The 21,551-nt window shown below is 53.1% G+C and overlaps 2 protein-coding genes across 4 annotated transcripts in view; both read right to left on the reverse strand.

The window, feature by feature from the left end:
* Positions 1-1,889: 1,889 nt before the first annotated feature.
* SRMS (src-related kinase lacking C-terminal regulatory tyrosine and N-terminal myristylation sites) lies at positions 1,890-10,601 on the reverse strand. The gene is made up of 8 exons (XM_055721753.1): positions 10,246-10,601; positions 7,969-8,090; positions 6,940-7,106; positions 5,860-5,998; positions 5,236-5,394; positions 3,205-3,386; positions 2,871-3,027; positions 1,890-2,493 (listed from the first exon to the last, which is right to left on the reverse strand). Exons 1-8 carry the CDS (start codon positions 10,599-10,601, stop codon positions 2,300-2,302), a joined length of 1,476 nt encoding a protein of 491 aa, XP_055577728.1. The 3' UTR covers positions 1,890-2,299.
* A 3,556-nt stretch (positions 10,602-14,157) lies between these two features.
* The window catches only part of LOC102056007 (peroxidasin homolog), a 47,681-nt gene continuing 40,287 nt past the window's right edge, over positions 14,158-21,551 (reverse strand). For 2 of the 3 annotated variants that reach the window (XM_055721751.1, XM_055721750.1), the window contains 5 exons: positions 18,826-20,329; positions 18,227-18,361; positions 17,393-17,601; positions 16,550-16,664; positions 15,768-16,187 (listed from right to left, as the gene is read on the reverse strand). In XM_055721751.1, coding sequence (XP_055577726.1) covers positions 15,866-16,187; positions 16,550-16,664; positions 17,393-17,601; positions 18,227-18,361; positions 18,826-20,329 — 2,285 coding nt within the window. In that variant the 3' untranslated portion in view covers positions 15,768-15,865. The other variant, XM_005445012.4, reaches the window with a different exon arrangement.

Genomic DNA, 21,551 nt, shown 5'->3' on the forward strand with positions numbered 1-21,551 from the left:
ACAGTATTTGCAATGCCCATTCTGGTGGGGTTCAGAAAGGACTGGGGACCCTGGCAGCTCTGCCTTCGTGGGATGGATTTTAGGAAGAGCTTGGACCCCATAGTGGCTCTGATTCTGGGGGGATGCTGCAGTGCACTGCCCAGGCTGAGATCCTGGGAGATAAGAAAATCCTTGGCTCCCTCCCACAACTCTGTCTACTTCAAGCACATAATGACTCAGAGAAATGCCAAAAGCCAGCAGACCGTGCTGGAGGGCAAACCCAAGCAGCAGATCCGCTTCTAATGCAGCTAAGGAGGAGGAAAGAAAAGCTGCTGTTGGCAGCGCCATGTCCCCCCCCTCCACACCACCCATCATGACATTGCTACAGCAGCCTGAGCTGCTCTGTGGCATGTGGCTGATGGGGCCAGCACAAGCAGGAGGGCTCCTACAGCCCTGCCACCCCGCTGGCTTCTCCAGGGACCCCACTCCTGCACTGCTGCTCCCCACACCAGCCCCAGCACCCCACACACCCCCTTCTCCTGCTTAATTTTTTAGCTCCATCTGGTGGCAATCAGACTTGCAAATTTAATATTCTTATGGCTGCAACAGCCCTGCCATACCTGCACCATGCGTGTCTGTGCTCTTTCTTGGCATGCAATGAACCTGTCACCCGCCGCACTCAGCTTCGGTCTTCAGTTTCTTGTACGAGGGGATCTGGGCCGTGCATGTGTGTGCTTTCTGCTGGGGTGTTTGATCAGCCTGTGAAATGCTTTTGCAAGATGAAGGTTTCCTCTTGCAAATATGTCCAAACAAACCCAACCTCTTGCTTTTTCCAGCTGTGAACACTCTAGCCCGGAGCTGCTTTCCCGGGCACGGCTGCAGCTCCTGAGGGCTCAGCTACTGCCTTGCCCTTGCTCCGGCTTCAGAGGAAGCGTGGCTGGAGCAGAATTTGTTGCATACCAAAACCACATTCCCACCTCCCTTTTCCAGGCCCCTTGTGCACAAAGACTCGCTCAATTATCAGCCAGACTTGTTTCTGCTGTTTTGCACAGCACGGATGCTGCTCAGACAGGGGGGGTATTGCACAAACTTTATTAACTTCGTATATTCCAACTCCGCTGTTGTTTCAGTGCGACCGGTCACCCCGTCTCCTGCAAACAGGCAAAATGGGCTTGTCAGGAGAAAACCCAAAGCCAGGCAGCCCTGGCCATGCCAGGCTGCCTTTCACCCGCAGCACGCCGTGCTCCCTGCCACCGGTGCCCCCAGTGTGGCCGCAGTAGGTTGCCTGCACCAGCCTGGCGCCTTGGCACTGCTCCCACTGCTGCTTTTTGCTTCCGCTGCTGCCAAGGACAGCCCGGCCTCTGAGTGGGCTTGAGCAGGGGGGCAAAAGGTACTTGGCTGGAGCAAATGCTCCCCCCCCCCGCTCCACCCCAGCTTGGGCGGGTTAAGGTCCTTCTATAATGCCAGGCCTGGGGACCGGCGAGCAGCTGGGGGAGCATCTCTTGGCTTTGCACCATAGATGCGATAAGGAGTAAAACAGGGTGAAACAGTGTTTTCCTGAGTGCTGCCTCTGCTGCCCGCACCTGGGCTAAGGGGGCATTAAATGTATGAACCCAGAAACACATTTCTCTTGGAATAACTACACGATGGTGAGCAAGGCAAGGAGCCAGAGTGGAGCAGCCCAGGCAGGAGCTGCCTGCGCAGGATCCTTGTGCAAGCCGGGCTGCTGCCTGGGAAAGGGCTGGCAGACACACACTAAGGTTTAGTGCCCATCTGGATGCACAGAGACCAAAGAGTTATATATGTGTTTGCAAGAGTGGGACTGGTTGCAAACCATTGCTTCCTGGGCAGGGAGGGGAGCAGCGTGGCGAGGGTGGAGCATCCAGCAGTGCCCTGCGAGGACTCGAGGATGGATGCACACACATTTATTGATAAATACACCGGACACACACTACAAGAAAAATCAAGCGGAGCCTCAACTGAACAAAAATCTGCAAACCTTCACGTTGGCGTGGGGAGCAGCAGGGACCTCCCACCCTACTGGCTGAATGAAGATGTAAACTCTGGGTGATACCTTCACTACCATGGGGCTTTTCCAGACTGCTACACAGCCAAGCGCTGGCAAGGAGTTCTCCACAACTCGTTGCCTTTTCCCTTGGCCACCTCCCTGCATCCTGACCGAGAGGGACCATGGGCTGTTTTCTGGGAGGGGAAGTGCTTTCCTTGGAGCCCTGTCAGAGGGCAAACCAGAAGGAAGGAGCTTCTTGGTAAGAGCTGGCCTGGGTGGGCTTGTGCAGGAAGGATGGTGGGCAGGGGTCCTTCAGGAGAGGGAGCTGAGCAGCCGTCTGTAGATGAAGCCCAGCTTCTCCCGCAGGGCCAGGAAGGTAGGACGCTCCTCTGTGTTGCCGTTCCAGCACTCCAGCATGATGCTGTAGATCTCGGGAGGGCAGGAGCTGGGCCGGGGAAGGCGGTAGCCCCTGGTGATTTGCCGTACGGTTTCTTGGTTTGTCATTCCTGCAAGGAAGGAGAAGATGCTCCTGAATCTTAACATCCCCAGAGGATGCCCTGAAGGTACACCTGCAGTGGGCCAAGATGTCAGCCAGCACTGCTGGTGTCTCTCTACCATGAGGCTGGTAGAGGAAAGGCTGTGAGAGATCATCCAGCCCACTCCACCTTCCTGCCTCCAGCTCCTACACCCACATTGCAAGCACTGAAAATCCCTCTAAGCAGCCCCCAAAGTGGACAACAACCTATTCGTGCTCTAGGAGCTGCTTCCACATCCCTCGTGGAAGGGACAAGATAACAATTCATGCCATGTTGGCTTTTGGGGACCATGGGCAAGCTGCCTGGCTTCTGGATGGAGCTGCACTGGATGGGGCTGGCAGCCCTACCTTCATACGGGATCTGTCCATACGTGAAGACTTCATAGAGCAGAATCCCGTAGGACCAGACATCAGACTTGAGGGAGTAGGTGCGGTAGTTGGCTGCCTCCGGGGCTGTCCACTTAACGGGGATTTTAGTGCTGCTGCTGGTGGAATAAATGTCATCCTGAAAAGCAAGGGGAGATGGGTCACGAGGGGTGGTATGATGAACACAGATGCTGCTTTTGGGGCTTTGCCGGGGCTGTGGGTTGCAAAAGGGGATGGCAGGGGGCGTGGCTGCAGCTTGGGGCAGCTTGGTGGCCTGGGGTGATGGGGGGGGGATCACAGCATCCCACTGACCAACCTTGAGGAGCCGGGCAAGTCCAAAATCAGCAATTTTGCAGGTGAGTTCCTCTCCCACCAGGATGTTTCTGGCCGCTAGATCCCGGTGGACAATATGCTTCTCCTCCAGATACCTCATCCCATCCGCCACTTGGCAGGCGATGTTGAGCAGGTGGGAGGTGCCCAGGGACTTCCCTTCAGGACCTGTTAACCCAGATGATCCAAGTGTTGGGGGCAACCTAGCAACATCTATTTTGGATGTTCTGGTTTGTAAGGAGACCCTGTGCTAGCAATGTGGGACCAGGGGAACATATAAAACCTTGTACTGGAGGTCTTGCCCAACTGTCCAGTGGTACTGTGTGGGAAGTTCAGCACAGCCATGTGCTCCTCAGGATGGGACTGGGGTGAGCTCTGAAGGGAGAAGTTTGGTCTCCTCCCTTCAAGAGGGACGTAGATGTGCTGGAGGGGCACATTCTTTGCCAGAGATGGGCAACAACGCTGGTGGAAGAGTCTAGAGAACAAGTCTTATGAGGAGCAGCTGAGGGAACTGGGGGCGTTTAGTCTGGAGAAGAGGAGGCTGAGGGATCTTACTGCTGTCTACAACTGCCTGAAAGGAGGCTGTAGTGAGGTGGGCATTGGTCTCTTCTCCCAGTAACAAGCCATAAGACAAGAGGAAATGGCCTCAAGTTGCACCAGGGAAGGTTTAGGTTGGGTATGAGGAAAACTTTCTTCCCTGAAAGGGTGGTCAGGCATTGGAATAGCTTTCCCAGGGACATGGTGGAATCACCATCCCCAGAGGTGTTTAAAAAATATGTAGATGTGGCACTTAGGGACATGGGTTAGTGGTGGCACTTGGGTGGGCTTGGCAGTGCTGGGTTAACGGTTGGACTGGATGATTTCAAAGGTCTTTTCCAACCTAAATGATTCTGTGATTCTCTGGCACTATGAAGAGCACCCTGTGCTGCAATGAAGATGTGGACATCCATGTCTTGTTCAAAGCTGAAGGTGACCTTCTGCCATGCAAATCTCCAGCTGGGCCTCTCAACCTGTCCTACCTGCAAGCTCCAGCTCCTCCGGCACCAAATATTGTTGGAGCCCCAACCAAAAACGAGGTCAGCGTGGGGGAGGAGGGGGGTGCACCCAGCAGAAGAACAGGTCTTGGTGGGAGTGGTTTGTCTTGTTTCCCTTCAAGACTGATGACTGGGTCAGGAAAAGAAAGGCCAAGAAAAATAAACTGATGGCTGGTGATGGGTGGCCTGTGACCTGTTGCTAGCTCTGCACATGAACAGAGCCATGCTGCTGGCCTGGGGGACGGGTCATTTCATTCCTCATGAAGGCAGAGTTGCCCAAGCTTACATACACTTAATACTTAAAGGGGGCTTGTGAAAAAGGTGGGGACGGACTTTTTAGTAGGGCCTGTAGTGACAGGACAAGGAGGAAAGACTTTAAACTGCGAGAGGGCAGATGTAGATCAGATACGAGGAAGAAATTCTTCCCTGTGAGGGCGGCGAGGCGCTGGCACAGGCTGCCCAGAGCAGCTGGGGGTGCCCCGTCCCTGGCAGGGTTCAGGGCCAGGCTGGATGGGGCTTGGAGCAACCTGGGCTGGTGGGAGGGGTCCCTGCCCATGGCAGGGGGGTGGAATGAGATGGTCTTCAAGGTGCCTTCCACCCAAACCATCCTGTGATTCTATGAAACATGTCCACAGGGTTTCTGTGCACTAGTGGGAGGTGGCAGACCATGGGTGAGATAAGAAGGAGGGATGAAGGTACCTACCGACACACTTGCCCTCCCAGGAACTGATACCCAGCCCATACAGACACCAAAAGGATCATGGCACTGTGTCTTTAGGTCTTGGGGTCACCCAAGACCATCTCCACTAAGTACCCATGGATTGCTCTGCGTTACCACTGATCTAAACAGGACCCAAACCTAGACTTTTGCTCTCTTAGGGTCCCCACTCGGATTCGTAGGGCCATTCTGGGTCACAGAAAGTATCTGCGGAGCAGCACTGCCCCGGGAGCCCACTCCCCATGGTGCCAGCATGGGTACTCACTGTTGAGGTAGCTGTGGAGGTTGCCTTTCCGCATGAGCTCAGTGATGATATAGACGGGCTCATCCAGTGAGCAGACAGCGTGCAGCTGGATCAGCTTCTCGTGCCTCAGGCGCTTCAGGTTCTGAATCTCCTTGGTGAAGTCTTCTGCCTTCATGTCAGCTAGGGAACAAAGCCAACATGACGGTTGTGAGCTACTTTCTCATGTGCATGTTGGAAGCTCAGCACCTCCAGCTGGGATGAGGACCTTTTTACTCCTAACAGCCCACCTCGCTCGTGTCTGCACACCCTATGTCTCAGATCCAAATACCCAAGATGTTTTCCACAGGGCTTTGGATCCCATTTTCAGGATCATATCCCCAGCAGGACTTGACATCACAAACCCATTTGACTTGACTTGACATAGCTTACCATGAACCCACTGGGCAGAGCCATTTTATAAAGGCACAGCCCAAGATTAGGTGGGTCCATAGAAATCGTCCAGTGGCCTCCTGCCAGGTCCTACCACAGTTTGCTTGATAAGACAGACACAGAGGCCAACAGGACTGGGAAACAAAAGGAGGTGAACGATGTGGCAGTGAATGAGAGACCCAGCTGGCCACTGGCCACATCTGCTCCTCCACCTACCTTTTATGATCTTGATGGCCACCGGCACTGTGTTCCTCCACAGTCCTTCCCACACCTCTCCGAAGTAGCCCTCACCCAGCTTCCTCCGCAGCGTGAACTCCCAGCGTGGGCGCTCCCAGCCATCCCTCTCAGGGGGGGTCTGCAGAATGGACATTGCATGCTCGGACCAGCCGCCTGGGCAGGACTTGCTGATGGTGCCTACACCAGCTTCTGGTGCCCACCAAGGCCTGGTGCCTACGGAGGAGTGAGCAGGACATGGTGCTCCATGACCTGCATTGCCCCAGGGTTGCATTGCGTTTCCATCTGCTAAATGTTCATTGGGGCACAAAGCATGGGAGGGGGGGGGCATCCTCTGCATTACCTCTGCTGGGAGGCAATGTATGCAAGGGGGGAGATTTTTGGAGACTATATGAAATATCAGGAATTCAAGTCATAATTCATTGCTCATCAGACCTCAGAGGTGGCTCTTCTCCATTTCCACCAATAAATAAAAATGAGTAAATGAATATGATTGCGTATTATGGCTGATTTAGATTTCAGCTCATTAAGCATTTATTTTATCTTGCACCTTTCAGTTCTACTCTTGGATTATTCACATGTTTAATTGTTATTTCTAAGTCATAACCAGCGGATGGAGTTCTAATCAGCAAATGAGTTGGCAATTTGGGATTAATACTCTAATTGGATTTATGAGTGCCACAGTAATTGGCATGAAAGCTATATAAAAGCAATGTGGTCTTATTATACGCTATGGAAAAAATGGGAAGCACGGGTATTTCCAGATCCAAAGGGATTTGTAACAATGTGGTTTCTTGTCTTTGAGGTGGAGAAGACATTTCAGAAAAGCCTATGCGTTCTGACTGGTCAAAAATCCATACAAGTGCTCTACCTGGCCTTAACATGGCTGATAAAAGGTGAAGCTGCCAGCTTTACTAAGGGTGTATTTTAAATTTAACTTAATAAAGCTCAAATCCCAAATAGACAGACTACTAATGTCTATTTTTCCCTCTTTTCTCTTTCCTTTTTTCCATCCTGGCCACCTTTGGGCCCCTGGCCAAGCTGTGCCCCGGGTGTACGCACCGCGGGGCTGCAGGGCTGCAGCAGGGGGCTCTGGATGACCTTCCAGTGCTGGGTGTAGAAGGCGAGGAGCTCCTCCATGTCGGGGAAGGTATGCCCCTTCTGGATGTAGAGGCTGCCTCCGGGGCTCTTGCAGATTCGGAAGTGGCTGACCTTTGAGTGGTTGCGCACTGCGGGGAAGCCCAGGGTGGGTAAAACTCAGCTTGTGCAATCGCGGCTCTTTCCCCCCTCCCTGCTGACTCTCACCCTCTCCTCTCCAGGCAGCCTGTCTATTAATTCACCTTAAAGCAACACAACTCACCCCTGGGGTATTACATCCCACTCCCCACCATCCCTTTTGCTCCCACCTCCCAGCTCAGAAGACTCCTACCATGGGCAAGTGGGGTTTGCTTGGACCTCAGAGGTGATGCTTTATTAGCAAGGATGATTCCCCAGGCAGATGCACTGCTCGGAGAGCGACGGAGCTCATTGCTGCTCGAGGTGGATAAACCAGCGGCTGGGCCTCCTGCAGGCACGCCACCACCCAGGGGCGATGGGCAGGGTGCGGGGTTTGCTGTGAATTTCTTGGGGTTGTTTTTATGTGGATCTGGACCAGATTGTAACAGCACTGCCTGGTCCGACCCCCCCCCAAACTCAGATTTCCGTATGTGGGAGCAGCCCAGGCCCTGGTAATCTGGAGTGGCAGCATATTCTTAGACAACCCTCAGATCACAAAAGCCACTGGAATGAAATCCTAGGAGTCAGTGCCATGAAACCATCATTAAGCTTCCGTGAATTATTTATGGCTTTCATACCCTGGATGGGAGCAAAGCACTTTCCTTTGCCACAGTAATTCAGTAATCCGTATCTGCATCTACTAGCTTTCCCCACGCTTTTAGAAAACAGTCCTCTCACTTTAACAAGATGCTGTAAATTGCTTTAAACATTTCCATGTTTTTCTACCTGTGATGACCAAGCCAGGAGCTGCCCCTAAGGAACAGCCTGGTTCCTTTCCCTGCGCTAATTTTCTCTGGATAATTGCCACAAAATTACCTGAAAGAGAGTATTCGCCCTTGCTGCTCTCACTGTCCCGGACCAGGAAGGAGCCGTGCTGGTTGGGATGCGAGAGGAGGAGCTGCTCAGCTTCATTTCGGCTGATCTTGCTGAAGTACCAGCTGGGGGAAGGGAGGAGAGGGGTTAGCGTGGTGCAAGGAGATGGTGCAGACATGGGGCTGCATCTGTCCCAGGGGCTTCTGCACCTTCTGGGCCAGGGGGCGAGCAGCTCCCTCCCACCATTTGCCCATCCCTGGCAGCCACCAACCGAGTGGCACAGCAGCCCGTGGGTGCCTCAGAGCCTGTGAATGTGGCTGCCACGCACACTGCTGCCAGCCTGCAACAGGGCTGCTTCCTTGGATTAGTTTTGCAGGCACTTGCAGCTTGCTGACTGTGAACTATTTCCTCCAGAAGTGGCTGGTCACCAGTGCATCAAGCTGGCCAGGTCTCAGCTCCATCCCAAAATCAGGAGGTTTACAGTGTGGCTTGGTGCAGCACCTGGGCTGACAGCCTGCAGTAAATAAAACACCAACCACCTAGTGCTGCGTGGAAGATGCTCTGGTGGGGTTGCACCCATGTGTCCTGCTACGAGAACAACAGCTACAGGCACAGGATCGCTTTGTGTTTCTTGACATGCAGCTCACGGACACAACCAGCTCTCAGAGCGCGTGAGCGAATTGCATCAATGAAAACATCTCTGGGAATTGCCCTTCGGTGCTCCAGACATGGTAGCACTGGTTGGGGACCTCAGCAGCACCAAGTCAGGAGGAAGGACCCAGCCAAACCCCTCTTCTGTGCCCGATCAGCACCGAGATTCATCACCAAATCTCCAGCAAGAAAAGGCAGGTTGGCTGGCCAGGTCCCAACTCGGCGGGATGCACAGCAGCGTGGGGAAGGGGCTGCTTCACCCAGCCTGACACAGCCAGGATGTGAGAAACCGAAGGTTTCATCATTAGCTGGGATCGCCAGTGTCTGGGAAACCGTGCAGGAAATGATATGTGATGGGGTTACAGCAGCTGAACAAATCACCACCCAGCTCCGACCTGCGGCTCCGCAGAGTCTGTGCACTTGCAGCTTGCTCCGGCTGCAAAGCCCTGCACGTTTGCTGCCAACCGCCCTCCCTGTGGCATCCCCCTCACCTCTGTCCTCGGGATGGGGCTGGGCACAGGCTGGGCATGCACACACGCACCAGCACACTCAGCTGTAGCCTGCCCAAGTGTTCTGTGCAATGGGTCTGAAGCAGCGAGTTGACCCCACGGTCCTCACTGATGCGGTCCCAGTACGGTGCAAACCAGACTAGATTTGCCTTTCTGCAAAGCGCGTGCAGGTAGGTGAGGGAGGGAGGGTGTCTCCCATCCCGCCAGCTGCAATCACTGCCCCTGCACATCCAGGCCCCTTCCCAGGCTCCCCCCACTCCTTTCCTTTACCCCCACCCCCAGGCAGCACAGGGTGAGCACAGGGGGGAGCCTGCAGGGTGATCACACCCACCCCGTCCATGCGCTCCCCGTGACTCAGGGCCTGGTACAGAGGGAGCAGCAGTGTCTCGGGGCGCTTTGCCTAGCGTGTCAGGACCAGGCTGCCTTATGCAACGTTGTGCCTGGGCTTTCCCCAGCTGAGAGAAGGCTGAGACATCAAGCCAAGCTCCGTGTCAGGTGGGAGAGGCACTGACGGGGAGGGAGCCCCCAGTCCCAAATGAGCAGGAGCTGGAGAGCAGCACCACCGCCACGGCTTGGAGCTACAGAGCTTTGGGCTTCCTAGTAGGTCCCAGCCCAAACTGCTTCTCCCCATGCTCCTGAGCCCTTTGGAGCTGGCAGGGCTCAGGTACAAGCTTCCCCAGCTCCCACCCTCCCTGCTGCATGCCCTTTAATGCAGGCAAGAGGGAGAGGTGCTGGAGCAAGCAGGAGCCCATTTATTCAGCACCGTAGCTGCATCCATTCACACATCGCACCACATGCCAGCCCAGATCCACCCTATCGTGTGCAAGGGTGATGCACCCAAGAAGGGGGACCAGCATCTCTGCCCTTTGACACACCCCTCAGCCCTTGCTGTGCTCAATACTTTCATCCCGCTGCTGGGAGCTGCAGGAGTTTCATGGCAGGGATGCCCGGAGGAGGGCAGATCCCCACCCGGTCCCACCACCACTGATGGCTAAAGTAGGGGACAAGGAACTCATGCTCCCTGCTGTCGCAGAGGGTGTGTGCTGCCTTTCCCTGTGCAGGGACATGCTACCCTGTCCAGCATCCATCCCGCTACAGGTCCGGAGCATCAGATACTTACGGCTGGTGAGCAGAGGTGCCTTGGCTGAGGCTGGCCACATACGCAGCAGGAACGTACCCCATGGCCGGTTCCCCCAGCAGCCGCCGGGCGAAGACATACTCTCCTTCTTCTCTGAGGACACGCAGTTTGTCCCCTGCACTTACGCTCAGTTCCTCCGCGCTCCGGGCTGTGAAAGCGTATAAAGCGATAAAGAGAGACGACTTGGGGATGAAGGAAATGGAGTTCGGCTCAGAGTGCAGCGAAACGGAATCAGAACCAAGATACCCCAGCGAGCAGCTCTCCGGCACGGAGCGGGGACGGAGCTTGTTCCAGAATGATGTCAGGAAGGTCAAACGCTTCCGTACAAACTGCTCCATCCCTGGCAGAGGCAGTGGATGCGGTGGTCTATGCCACCGCGCTTCTCCAGGCTGGAGGACAGGGCGATCCCAGGCTCATGCTGCCGGCCGGGAGGCTCATGCTGCTGTCCCGCGTCCCTCGCACGCGTCTGGGTGCTCGCTGGCCCTTCCCGGCGAACTTCCTATTTCTGAAAGTGAAACTGGTTGATCTGGTGAGACGAGTCTGCAGGTGGGACGAGTCTGCAGGCAGGAGTCCCACGCTCAGACCCACGGGCACATCTGGGAGACAGGCACAGCTGGAGCCAGCCTCACCGCTCTCGAAGGAGAATGGCTTTTTTTTTTTTTTTTTTTTTTAATTATTGTTTTAAAGTGTGCTCTCCTGCTTGTTACCAGAGCACCGGTAAACACAGCTCTCTGTTCTTCAAGCAGCTCTTGTGACAAGTGGCTGGCTCCAGCTAATAGTCTTGATCTCACTTGTGTGGGAGGGTATTTTTTTTTCCATAGGAAAATAATTGCATACACAAATGTGAGAGATTTAAAACAGAATTAAGTAAACCTTAAGAGAGATCTGAAGTGGTTTGTGTATTTGCTGGGTGGATATTGTGGAGTTTATAACACCAGATCCTTTTCCCTTTTGGTCTGCAAAGACCTCCCAGGATTAACCCACTAAAGTATCTGCCTCCTCCCACTAATTCCCCATTGCAGAGGATGTCTAGGGAATCCACTTCCCAGATCCACCAGGATCTGGTGCTGGTTCAGCCTCCAGCAGAGATGGGTGCCCCTCAGCATCAGGAGGTCCTTGTCCAATGCAGGGTGCGGACCAGCCCCAGGCACTTGTGGTGTCCGGAGCAGAGCCCTGGCACACAACCCCGGCTACAGCTGCACCAGCATACCCACGCGCCTCACCATCCTGGTCCTGCTCGGACACAGACACGCTAGCACTGCCCTGCTGAACCCCAGCGACCGCAGGCATCGGCAAAGGACCGAGATCTCCACCTCACATCTTGCACACGCACTTTAAGCCACCCGAAGATCACTGCTCCGGTGAGAAACTCCCAACTCCAGACCCCCCAGCCCCTGCTTGGGTTTTATCATTTAACTGTTCTGTCTAATTAGTGGGAGTTTTGTGCCTGGCAACTCCGCTCCTGGCCTTGAGCCCATTATTTCGATCCTCCTCTGCTTGTAATTGGTCTGGGTACCTCATTTTGGGTGTGCGGTTGGGTTTTGAAAGAGGCTGCTTAAAGAAAAAGATGGAAAATTAATTGTAGGGGTCTAGGCTGCAGACTGCAACCGTGTAGTGTGTAAAGAGCAAACAGGACCCATTGCATGGTCAGCAGCTCGAGGCCTGCTGTGTCCTGCATCCTGGGTGCCCCATGATGCCCAAACAACTTGCAAAAGGTGGATTTCAATATCTGGGTTTGGGAGTCAGCAATTCACCCTCTCCCAGGCAAAGAAGCCCAGGGCAGAGGGCAGGAGCACAGAGCCCTTCGTGTTGCTGCACAGATGGCAACTAGGAAAAAAGGGAGTCTTTAATAAAATATTCTACTCCCTACTTACCAAAGCAGCACCTGAATAGATGGGTATTTCCCCCAAGATCTTTCCCCACCGGCCCAGCACACAGCCTCGCCCTTGGTGGCACGCAGGGATGTGTGATTTCTTTGTGCATTCTTCCCTCTTTGGCACAGGGAGGGAAAGAGGGGATGAAGCACAGGAGGGTTTGCAACACATGGGGAAGGGACATCCCCTCTGCTGTCCTTCTGCAGTGCTCCTGACAAGTCTGCTCCTCACGTCACACTCCATTAGGAGGAAAATGGACTGTTTGGTTATGCACTTAGAGATTACCCGAAGGGATCGAGCACCGAATGTTTATGCCTTACTGTTTTGAATGAGGACTTTGTAAACTTCTGCTCTGCAGGAGAGTGGAGACTGATTTACCTTTATTGACCTTTACCAGACTAGATTCTTCAGTGGTACAAGCGATAGACAAGTGCAGCTGATTTATAACACGCAAGGCTTTGGATCTTGATTTGCACCTAAATGAAAGAGTACTTCAAAATGACAAACATCCCTGAGGACTAAATACTGCCTCTGAGCTGAACTTCCCAGACATGCATAACACACACTCATCACTGCAAACCCGTGTCTGCACAGGACCCATGCACAGCTCAGAGTCCCACGCCAGGAAATAGCTGATAAATCACAACCTTTTTCTAGTATCTTTTTTTTTTATTTTCCTATTAAGTTCCAGGAGCATCCCTGCTGCTTTGAATCCCTTTGGTACTATAAAACACCTAAAAATAAAACAAGAAGAAAAGAGAAAGCATGTTCATAAAAGTTTCTGGTCCTTGTACTGTGGGAAGGAAGGTGGGAGGGTGCAGGAAAAGTGAGAAAGATAAGGAAGGCACAGATATCTGATGGATCAAGTATTTTCTCTTCAGTCCCTGTGACCAGCTTATAAGGATGTATTAAAAACCAACCTGTCCACAGATCTGGGGCTATGGTGGATACACAGGGACTTCAGTTCTAGCACCACTAAAAAGCCCGTCTGAAGAGCAACAAAACCATAAGACCTGTTCCGTAGAGCTGGTTACACAGTCCTGGTTTAGTTGCAGAGCACCTGGGAGCAATAAACACAAACAGCACTTTGCATTCATCCATGTGTCAAATACTGCACATCGTGTTCTCCCAAACTAATTGACAGAAACCAGCAGCTCCCCTCCACTAATGAGCACGGCCATTGCACCTAATTATCTGAGGTTCTGTTCCAGGTCCTGCTACGTTTACACTCAAAATACATTTTCTAGCAAAGAGCGTTTTGCAGGGTGGGGGGAGGAAGAAAAGCATAAATCCAATTAAAACCCTAAAGGGGCAGAAAGGTGGAGAATGCTGGTCAGGCCAAGGAAAATGTTTTTGAGCACTGGGCACGTAACAGTAGGTCACTCGCAGGGGCACGTAACCGAGGATGCCCCACTGGTTACCCAAGGACTGGCAAAGCACAACAGCTGGTCACGGCGCTGTGGGTGGCCGCAGTCTGCTGCATCTGGCACCCCATCCCAAAGCACCCAAATTGCCAGGAGACCTCTGCGAGCCTTGGCTTCACCTCCTCGCTGCTGGCAGGGACTGCAAGCCCAGTCCCCACGGTGCTCGCCAGGGCCCCAAGGTTCCTCTTGCCCTTTCTGTTGGCATGGGAAGATGGCTGGGGGGTTGTTTTGCATTTCATGTTTGTTGTTTGTTTGGGGTTTTTTTTAAGACTTCTGCAGATGCTTCCTGGCACCATGGTGCATTTGAGAAAGGTTTTGCCTCTTAATGAGTTGTTTCGGTTAGGTGCCCATGGGACATTTCAGGCAAGGGGTGGCAGATAATGGCAGCGTTGCGTGGGGAAGAGCGGAGCGAAACAGGGACACTAAAGCAGCTTCAGGTGTTCTCCGTTTCCTGGGGACTGCGGAAGAAAGCGGCATCTCGGCAGACTGCTGGTCTGTCACCACCAGCGAGGATAGAGCCCACCTCGGGAGGCTGCCAAGGGGCTGAGGGGCTCGAAGACAGTCAGTGCAGAGGGTTCAACACAGGCAGAAGTGCAGTGGCCCTGGGACCGGGAGCGGTCCAGGAGGTGTGAGAGGAGGCAGAGCATCATGGAGTCTGGTGGCTGCTGTTTCTGAGCCCTGTAGGAGTGGGTTGGACTGGCTGGTGGAGAGCAGGAGTGCGGGTCACAGGGCACCTGAAATGGCACAAGAAAGCAGAAGAACTCTATGGGAGGCAGCTGGAGGCAGAGCGAGGTGTTTGTGCGGTGCCTGGCAGGTCTGGGGCATGCATCACCGCAGCACAAGAACAGCAATAGCCCACAAAAACCCACAGAAATACTTCCCAGGGACCCTGTAAACACTACAGTGCTCTTCAAAGAACTGAAATGACAGCAGGGAAAAGCCAACTCGGGTGTCACACTGCAATTTATGTCAAATTTCTAAAGGCAAATCGCTGTTTGACTGGAAAATCTATAAGGACCAAAACACCAAATCAGACTGGAAAACAGCATGGCCAGCCTACAGGCTTCCCATTCTGCTTTCTGCTGAGATTATCGGCACAGAGCAGCCTTTGCTTGCCCTGTCCTGTAATCTAACCTCCAGAGGATGCTCCTTCTACAGATTGCCTGGTAGAACAATGCTCCTAAGTCCTCTGCTCCAGTCCCTGGAGTAATCATTTGCAACACGTAAATACCATTAAACACCTCTTCCAGACTGGCAGGTGCCAGCGAGTTGTTCATCCTCTTTCAAGGCTGCTGGGATCTCCATGGCAAGAGGGCTAAGGGAGCTCAGTCTGTGCTCTCCGTGCCCCTGAACACCAGGGACCAGAGGTCTGACAGCTCTGTGCCAGCACCTGCCCCAGCTGAGCAGCAGCAGGAGCCCCCAGGCTCACAGTGACTTTAAACACGCACTTCACAGCCTTGCTCCCTTGGCTCGAGCTGAGCAAACAGAGGATGGGTGCTTCCAGAAGAGAGGTGCACAATGACTCAGATGTTGAGGGAGAAATCTCTGCCAACATGTAAGCAAATGAGGGATTGCTCCATCTGCCCAGATGTCCTTGTTACCCTGAGGAGGAACCAGTCCATCTGCGCCATCACTGAGCTTTGTGATATCTTTCCCACAAAGGTCCTTTGGAGGCTGTTAGATTTGGGGTTATGATATTAAGTGTCGTTAGAAGAAAGCTACCCAGAGTCCCAAGAGAATAGGCCTGAGAAACCTCACCCAGTCCACCCAGTCCATCCTATACTTATGTCTTTCCCCATCTTTGCCAAACCAGTTCTTAAAAGACCTCCAGGAATGGATACACCACAACGTCCCCAGACAACCCATTCCAGTGAGTCACTAATCATTACTGGGAGAAACAAGTGTCTAACCTGCTGCGTTTAAGCCTATTACCTCTGGTCCCATTCATCACCAGATTGCTCCATTCCTTTCTGCAACAGTCTCTTCTGCAGGTGAAGCCCACTGAGGTGTCCCACCGCACGCTCAGCAGCACCGGCTCAGATCCACCTCTTGGACCTTGGCCCAGAACACACACACTGACCTTATACAAACGGGCAACACGGTCATCTTTTTCTCCATTTATCTCCAGTCTTCTTCCCCTGTCCATGCGTGCTGGTGTTCCTGTGGGGCCACCTCAGCTGGCTCTCTAGTGCATTTACCTGGCAGGGACAAGAAAGCAGCAGCTCTAAGACAAGTCTGCACCATTGCACAGGTAATCTTTTACCTGTCCCAAATACAAGAAGAAAGTGCTGGCTCAAGTTGCCTTCACTGAGGCTCAGACTTGCACTTTACCCTACAGTGGTAGAGGTCTGAGCTCACAGAGCTCAGCTCCAGCTCTTCTCTCCCTACTCTACCTCTTCTGGACCTGCCACTGATCGGATGGTTGCTCATGGCTCTGGAGGACACAGAAGTCGCAGCAGCTGCTCGTAGCAAAAAGCTAAATCCTGCTCCTGGGGTGACTCCATGGAAGACAAACGGTTGGGCACAATATACCTGTTTCCGTAGGGAAGCAACTGTCCTCTCCAGTTCAGCCACAAGGGACTCGAGATTCTTTCTGGAGGAAGGGCTTGGAGAAGGCGCCTCATTTCTGGGGTCAGAGATAAAAAGTGAAAGGGATTATGCAAATGTCAGCTTCCTGGATGAGAGAATCATTCTGCCGCTCCAGCATCAGCCTGCAAGTAAGCGTCAAACAGAAGTGCTCGCCTGCCAGGTGCACCTGCCAAGGGATGCCAACCCAACAGCCACCCAGCCCAGACATTTAAATATCAGAGTCAGGCTCGGCACTAAAGGACTGCAGAACTTTGACTGAGCTCAGCATCTCTCTACTGAAACACCTCTGGCCTCCAGACCTTTGCAGAATGCTAATTTCAAAGGCCTAAATGGACCAAGTTATTCAAAACTTTTCTCACACTTCATAAAATGGAGGTGAAAGCAGCGGTGATACTACACCTGGGGAAGGCAGCCTTATGCTTGGCAGGTTTTTCCTCTGGGTAGCTGAAGCCAGGTGATCTCTTGCTCCGGAACCGCTGAGAAAGAGCCCTGAATTGCCCGCGTGTCTGGCAGTCTTGGGAAGGAAGGGAAAATCTCCAGTGAGTACTCGCGTTTAAAGCAAAACCATGTGGATTGCAGGCAGCGCTGCCCTCCTTCGCCAACCACCCTTGATACGTCTCTTATTCCAGAGGAGAGGAGGCAAGAAATGTGTGTAACGGGGCACGCATCATGCATGGATTCCCATGTCTCAGCTGGACATCCATACCCAGCATACCGCACAGAGACCGTGGCAAGGTCTGTGGCTTAGTGGCAGTTTTACAGACTCCCAAATGAGTCCGTAAAGTGATGGGTGGGGGGGATCACCCTGTTTCAGTCTCTCCCCCAGGCATGAGCTATGGGCTGTTTGCAGAGACAGAAGCCCTGGGCTAGGTGGACCTTTGGCCAGATTCAATGAAGCTAACAGGTTTCCTATAGAGGTGGTCAATGCCCCATGCCCGTGCCTCTCAGTGGTTAAGAGTCATTTGGACAAGTGCCCTTAATAATTTGGTTTAACTTTTGGTCAGCCCTGAAGTGGTCAGCCAGCTGGACGAGATGATCATTGTAGGTCCCTTCCAACTGAAATATTCTACTCTGCTCTGTTCTGTTCTACTCTATTCTTCCTGCATCCATTTGCTGACATGTGGTTCTCATGGTGTAGCAAGAAACCATCTCCTGGCATTTCATATAAGGTGACCGCATGTGACAAATGCCACCCAGAGCCATCCCCATGTCAGCTGGTGCTAGAGCAGCCTCCTTCCTCACCCTCACAACAGTCCTGCCACAAGCGAAGGTCCACCGCAGGAATCTCTTCGCAGCCAACCATGCCCTGCAGGTATGATGCCACCCTGAAGACATCTCTCTGGAGCTGCTGGATGTGGTCACTGTTGTCACAGATGACACGAGCGAGGGATGTCTGTCTGATCTGCGTCAGCTGTGCGGGCGTGAAGACGCCAGGATTCTCATACCAAAATCTGCAGTGGGTTGTAATCACAGCATGACTCAGGAGCAGAAAAGGGTGGAGAAGTGAGGCTGGGAGAGGGAGAAGAGTTCCCTTACATCTGTGTGGCAGCACCCACACCCTCAAAAAGGAGCTTTTATTCTGGTGTCAGGTGCCCTTTTCTGAACCCATAAACCCCTGTGAGCTGCTGGCCAGAGCTGCAGGGTGCCACCATCTGCGGGTACAGCCCCTCACAGGGGCACCCCAAGGCTCAGGCAGCTCTGCTCTAGCAGGCTGGGACATGGGTGAACAATGCTCCTGCCCAAAGTGCATCACCAAAGACGCGTCTCATTCACACAAGTCTCAAATAAGAATTAGAAGGAAGCTCCTGTGGACATTTTCTAGCATTTTCAGGAGATATTGGGCACATCCTCAGTGGTGCCCAGTGTCCTGCAGTGAAATGAGACTCATTACATCGGGAAAGGACACACTGGCAGGAACTGTGGCAAGTCCTCTTGGAAATACACTGGACAGAGGAGACTCTTCTTTGTATTGTAAGACAAGAAATAACTAAAAATTACAGGTTCTGTTCCTCCCATAGGGAGCAAATCCCCCCAAACAGAACACCAAAGACTTTGGGTTGACTTCAATGATAATACCTGTCTCCATCCCTCAGCCTTCTGAACTGTGTCGTTAACAGGCACATCAGCGTTGGTCCAACTCTGGTACCAGGGACGAGATCCTCCACCATCAGTGCTGGAAACAGGTCAATATTTTTGGTAGTTCCATATAAACTGCAGGATAATATATATTAAAAAAAAAAAAGTTAAAGACTATCAAAGAGTGGAGATAATAAAAATCTGACCCTATCATAGGAATTTGCATGTAAGGAACTCATCTGGACAATATTTATAATGGTATTATCTAAAAGACAATGGGATAAAGGTTTGCCTTGGAAAGGGGCAGCCAGTGCAGATAGGATGCAGTTTAGTCTCAGTGGAAAATAGCTCCAAGGCTCAACCTCCTCCCAAGCTACACCACAGCAGTGCCTGATGACATTCCACTCAGAACCAGCCTGCTCACTCGGAGAGCCCTCATTTGTCTTACCCTGTTCTTAAAGCACAGCTATTACCCTATCTTAACATCTGTGGGCAGCAATATCTGGGAAGGTTATTTGACGGATGTCCTGGGAGGAGCAGAAACTTTTCACTGACTGATCTCCAGTGATTTTGATGCTTCTGAGTCCAGGCTACAGTACCTCCTGAGCTTTTCCCTGATCTCCAGGTTCTTTATCTCATTTCTGAGGTCCTCAAACTCCTGTGCAGATGAGAGGTTGCAGAAGACCCTGAAGTCATTGTAAGGTGGGATGCCATGGTCTCGCCCTCTCTGGATGTTGATAGCAGCCAAGTCCAGTGAGACAGAGTGCGCCATGGAGAAGAGTTTCTCAGTCAGCTCCATGTTGAGGAGTTCAGAGGGGACCCGCATTTTTCCAGGAACCCCAAAGAGCCCGCGGAGGAGGGGGTCAATCCCACCCTCCTGCGTGATCCTGAAAGGGGAGAAGAAGGCCTTGTGCAGGGGGATGTGGCCTTGGCGGATGGGCTGGAAGGTTTCGTTCAGCCGGTACAGGATGGGGTTGATCAAGGTGTGCCCGAAGCGGAAGGCAGCAGTGGCAAAGGCGTTGAGAATCCCCGCATTGATGTTGGGGTTGTAGCCTTTGTACTCACCCAGCATCTTCATCCCAGCTTCCCCAAGGACCTTGGGGAGCCACTGGGCATAGGTGATATGCTGCATCTGGGCACCCACAATCTTCCGCGCCTCGTGATACAGGAGGTCTCCATCCCAGTGGGGATTGAGGGCCGACAGCTCAGTGGCAATGCGGTTGTGCTCCCTGAACCACAGCGTGTGCATGGCCGTGAGACCCAGCTGCTCGTTGGCACGGTGGTCCCCAGCCAGGAAGCACGGCACGGGGCTCTCGTTCTCATCTCTCATGCACTCAGTGGGTGGCCCCACAGCAAAGGGAAGGAGATGCTTCCCCGAGCTGGGCACGACTTGCCCTTGCTTCAGCAGCCCGTTTTGGTTGCTCAGATCCCGCAGCTCCTGTGATTCCTGCTCTGTGCTGCCGTAAACATTGGAGGCATCAATGTAAGATGTCAAGTGGTTGATCTGCTCCCTGGCGTAGACGGAGTTCATCAGCAGGGAGGTCATCCCACTGCCACACACAGGGCTTGAGCGGACAAAGAACATGCAGCGCCCGTTCCTCACACGGGGGTCATTGGCAGGGACCATGACGGAGAAGCAGGGTGGGTCGTTGCTGCACACCTCGCTGCAGGGTGCTCCATCGGAGAAGCGGGACATGCTAATGGCTGCCACTGTCTGGTCCATGTCGTGGTCCAGAAACTGGCCCCACTGCATGAGCATGTGTGTGAACTGGTCATCGGGGGTGATGGTCTCAGTCCCGACCATGGCGGTGGAAACAAGGCGAGGTAGAGGAAGGGGCAGGTCCCTGGCATCTTCTGCTAAGGAAAACCCCCGGGGGAGGTTAAATCCGTTCTGGTAGGCAGGTTTGAGGAGCCTCTGGAAGGCTGTGAGGGATGCACCCCACATCGGGTGCTGGAGGTTGTTGCAAGAGCCGTCGTGGGTCCTGTACTTCTTGTGGAAGCAGATATCCGAGCAGTTCGGTGTGCGGCGGTGGGCAGAGCAGCCTGACAGGTTGGCAATCATGTTCAGGTAGTGAGGGGACACCAAGTCGTTGTACCGATAGCCTGCGAAGGTAAAGGCAGAGCACCAGGTCAGACCGCGGCCACTGTAGCCATCCGGTTCGTACCACCCCGTGTAAGGGCTCCCTCCATGTGAAACCCATTGCTGGGTGGGCACTGGAAGGCCAGGTCTTTAATCGTGGTGTTGCTGTGTCATTTATGGAAGGCAGATGAAGCACAGGGTCATATCAGGCCCAGAAAGAAGAAAAGAAAGCAAAAATAATTTAGTATAAACTGCACAGAGTGGAAACCAGAAATAATGTGGCTGGTAGACCAAACTGTGGGGGTGGTCTCGGTCTCCGTTCTAGGTTTATTTTACATCTCTCTGGGTTATTGCTGCAGCCCTGAGCACCATCAAGCATCCGAACTCTACGTGACAAGCAGCAGGGAAGCCGTGGGTGACTGCCAGGATGCTACGCCATGCGAAAGCGCTGAATAATGCTGTGCCGTGCGGATGCTGACAGGGCAAGGAGGAGGAGAGGCTGGCAGTCCGACCAGCCCAGACGAGACCTGCAGCCTGGAGAGAGACTCCTCGCACCCTGGAATACATCCAGGCAGGAACAAAATATTTACAGGCCCCAAACGTACATGCCTGCTACATGATGATTCACACGTATGGGTAGAAACACGCCGTGTACAGGAATGTCTGTTGCATATAAAGGAAGCCCCAGTGAGCACGTTTTGGAGTACTGCTGCTGGGTGCTTGGACCTCTAAAAAAAGTACTAAGTACTTTTGGTGTTGCACTGCTTTGTTGTTTGCTATCCTGCCTCGATAGAAGGAACCTGAGTGCCAGACCCCATCTGAGTTTGTAGCTGAGAGGTCCAAGCAGTAGAGGGACAGGGGGATGACACCTCCCCTCCTCCGTTACAGCACCGGGTAGTCCGGAGTTCGCCAGGTTTTTCTCGTTGCCACTGGGAGGGCAGGAAACACCTCTGGCCATGCTGCTGAGGGACTGAACCTCAGATCCACAAAGGCACTCCTCCCTGAGTTAGATAGCTAAATACTTTTCAAGATTAGAGCTTTCACAGCCAGTCAAGGAATCTTCAGCAAATGGGGGCACTCAGGAAGAAACACTTCCCTGAGTACTGGGTTGGAACAGTAAACGCAAGCCCAGCCCTCCAGCGGTTATGAAAACCATGGGATGTCAAAGAGAATTGCAACCCAGACAACACATTTCTTGATATACCCAAGATTGATGTGGACTTTGGTACACCGTTGCAATTTTTA

The sequence above is a fragment of the Falco cherrug genome, chromosome 10 (assembly GCF_023634085.1).
Source record: "Falco cherrug isolate bFalChe1 chromosome 10, bFalChe1.pri, whole genome shotgun sequence".
NCBI classification, from domain to species: domain Eukaryota; kingdom Metazoa; phylum Chordata; class Aves; order Falconiformes; family Falconidae; genus Falco; species Falco cherrug.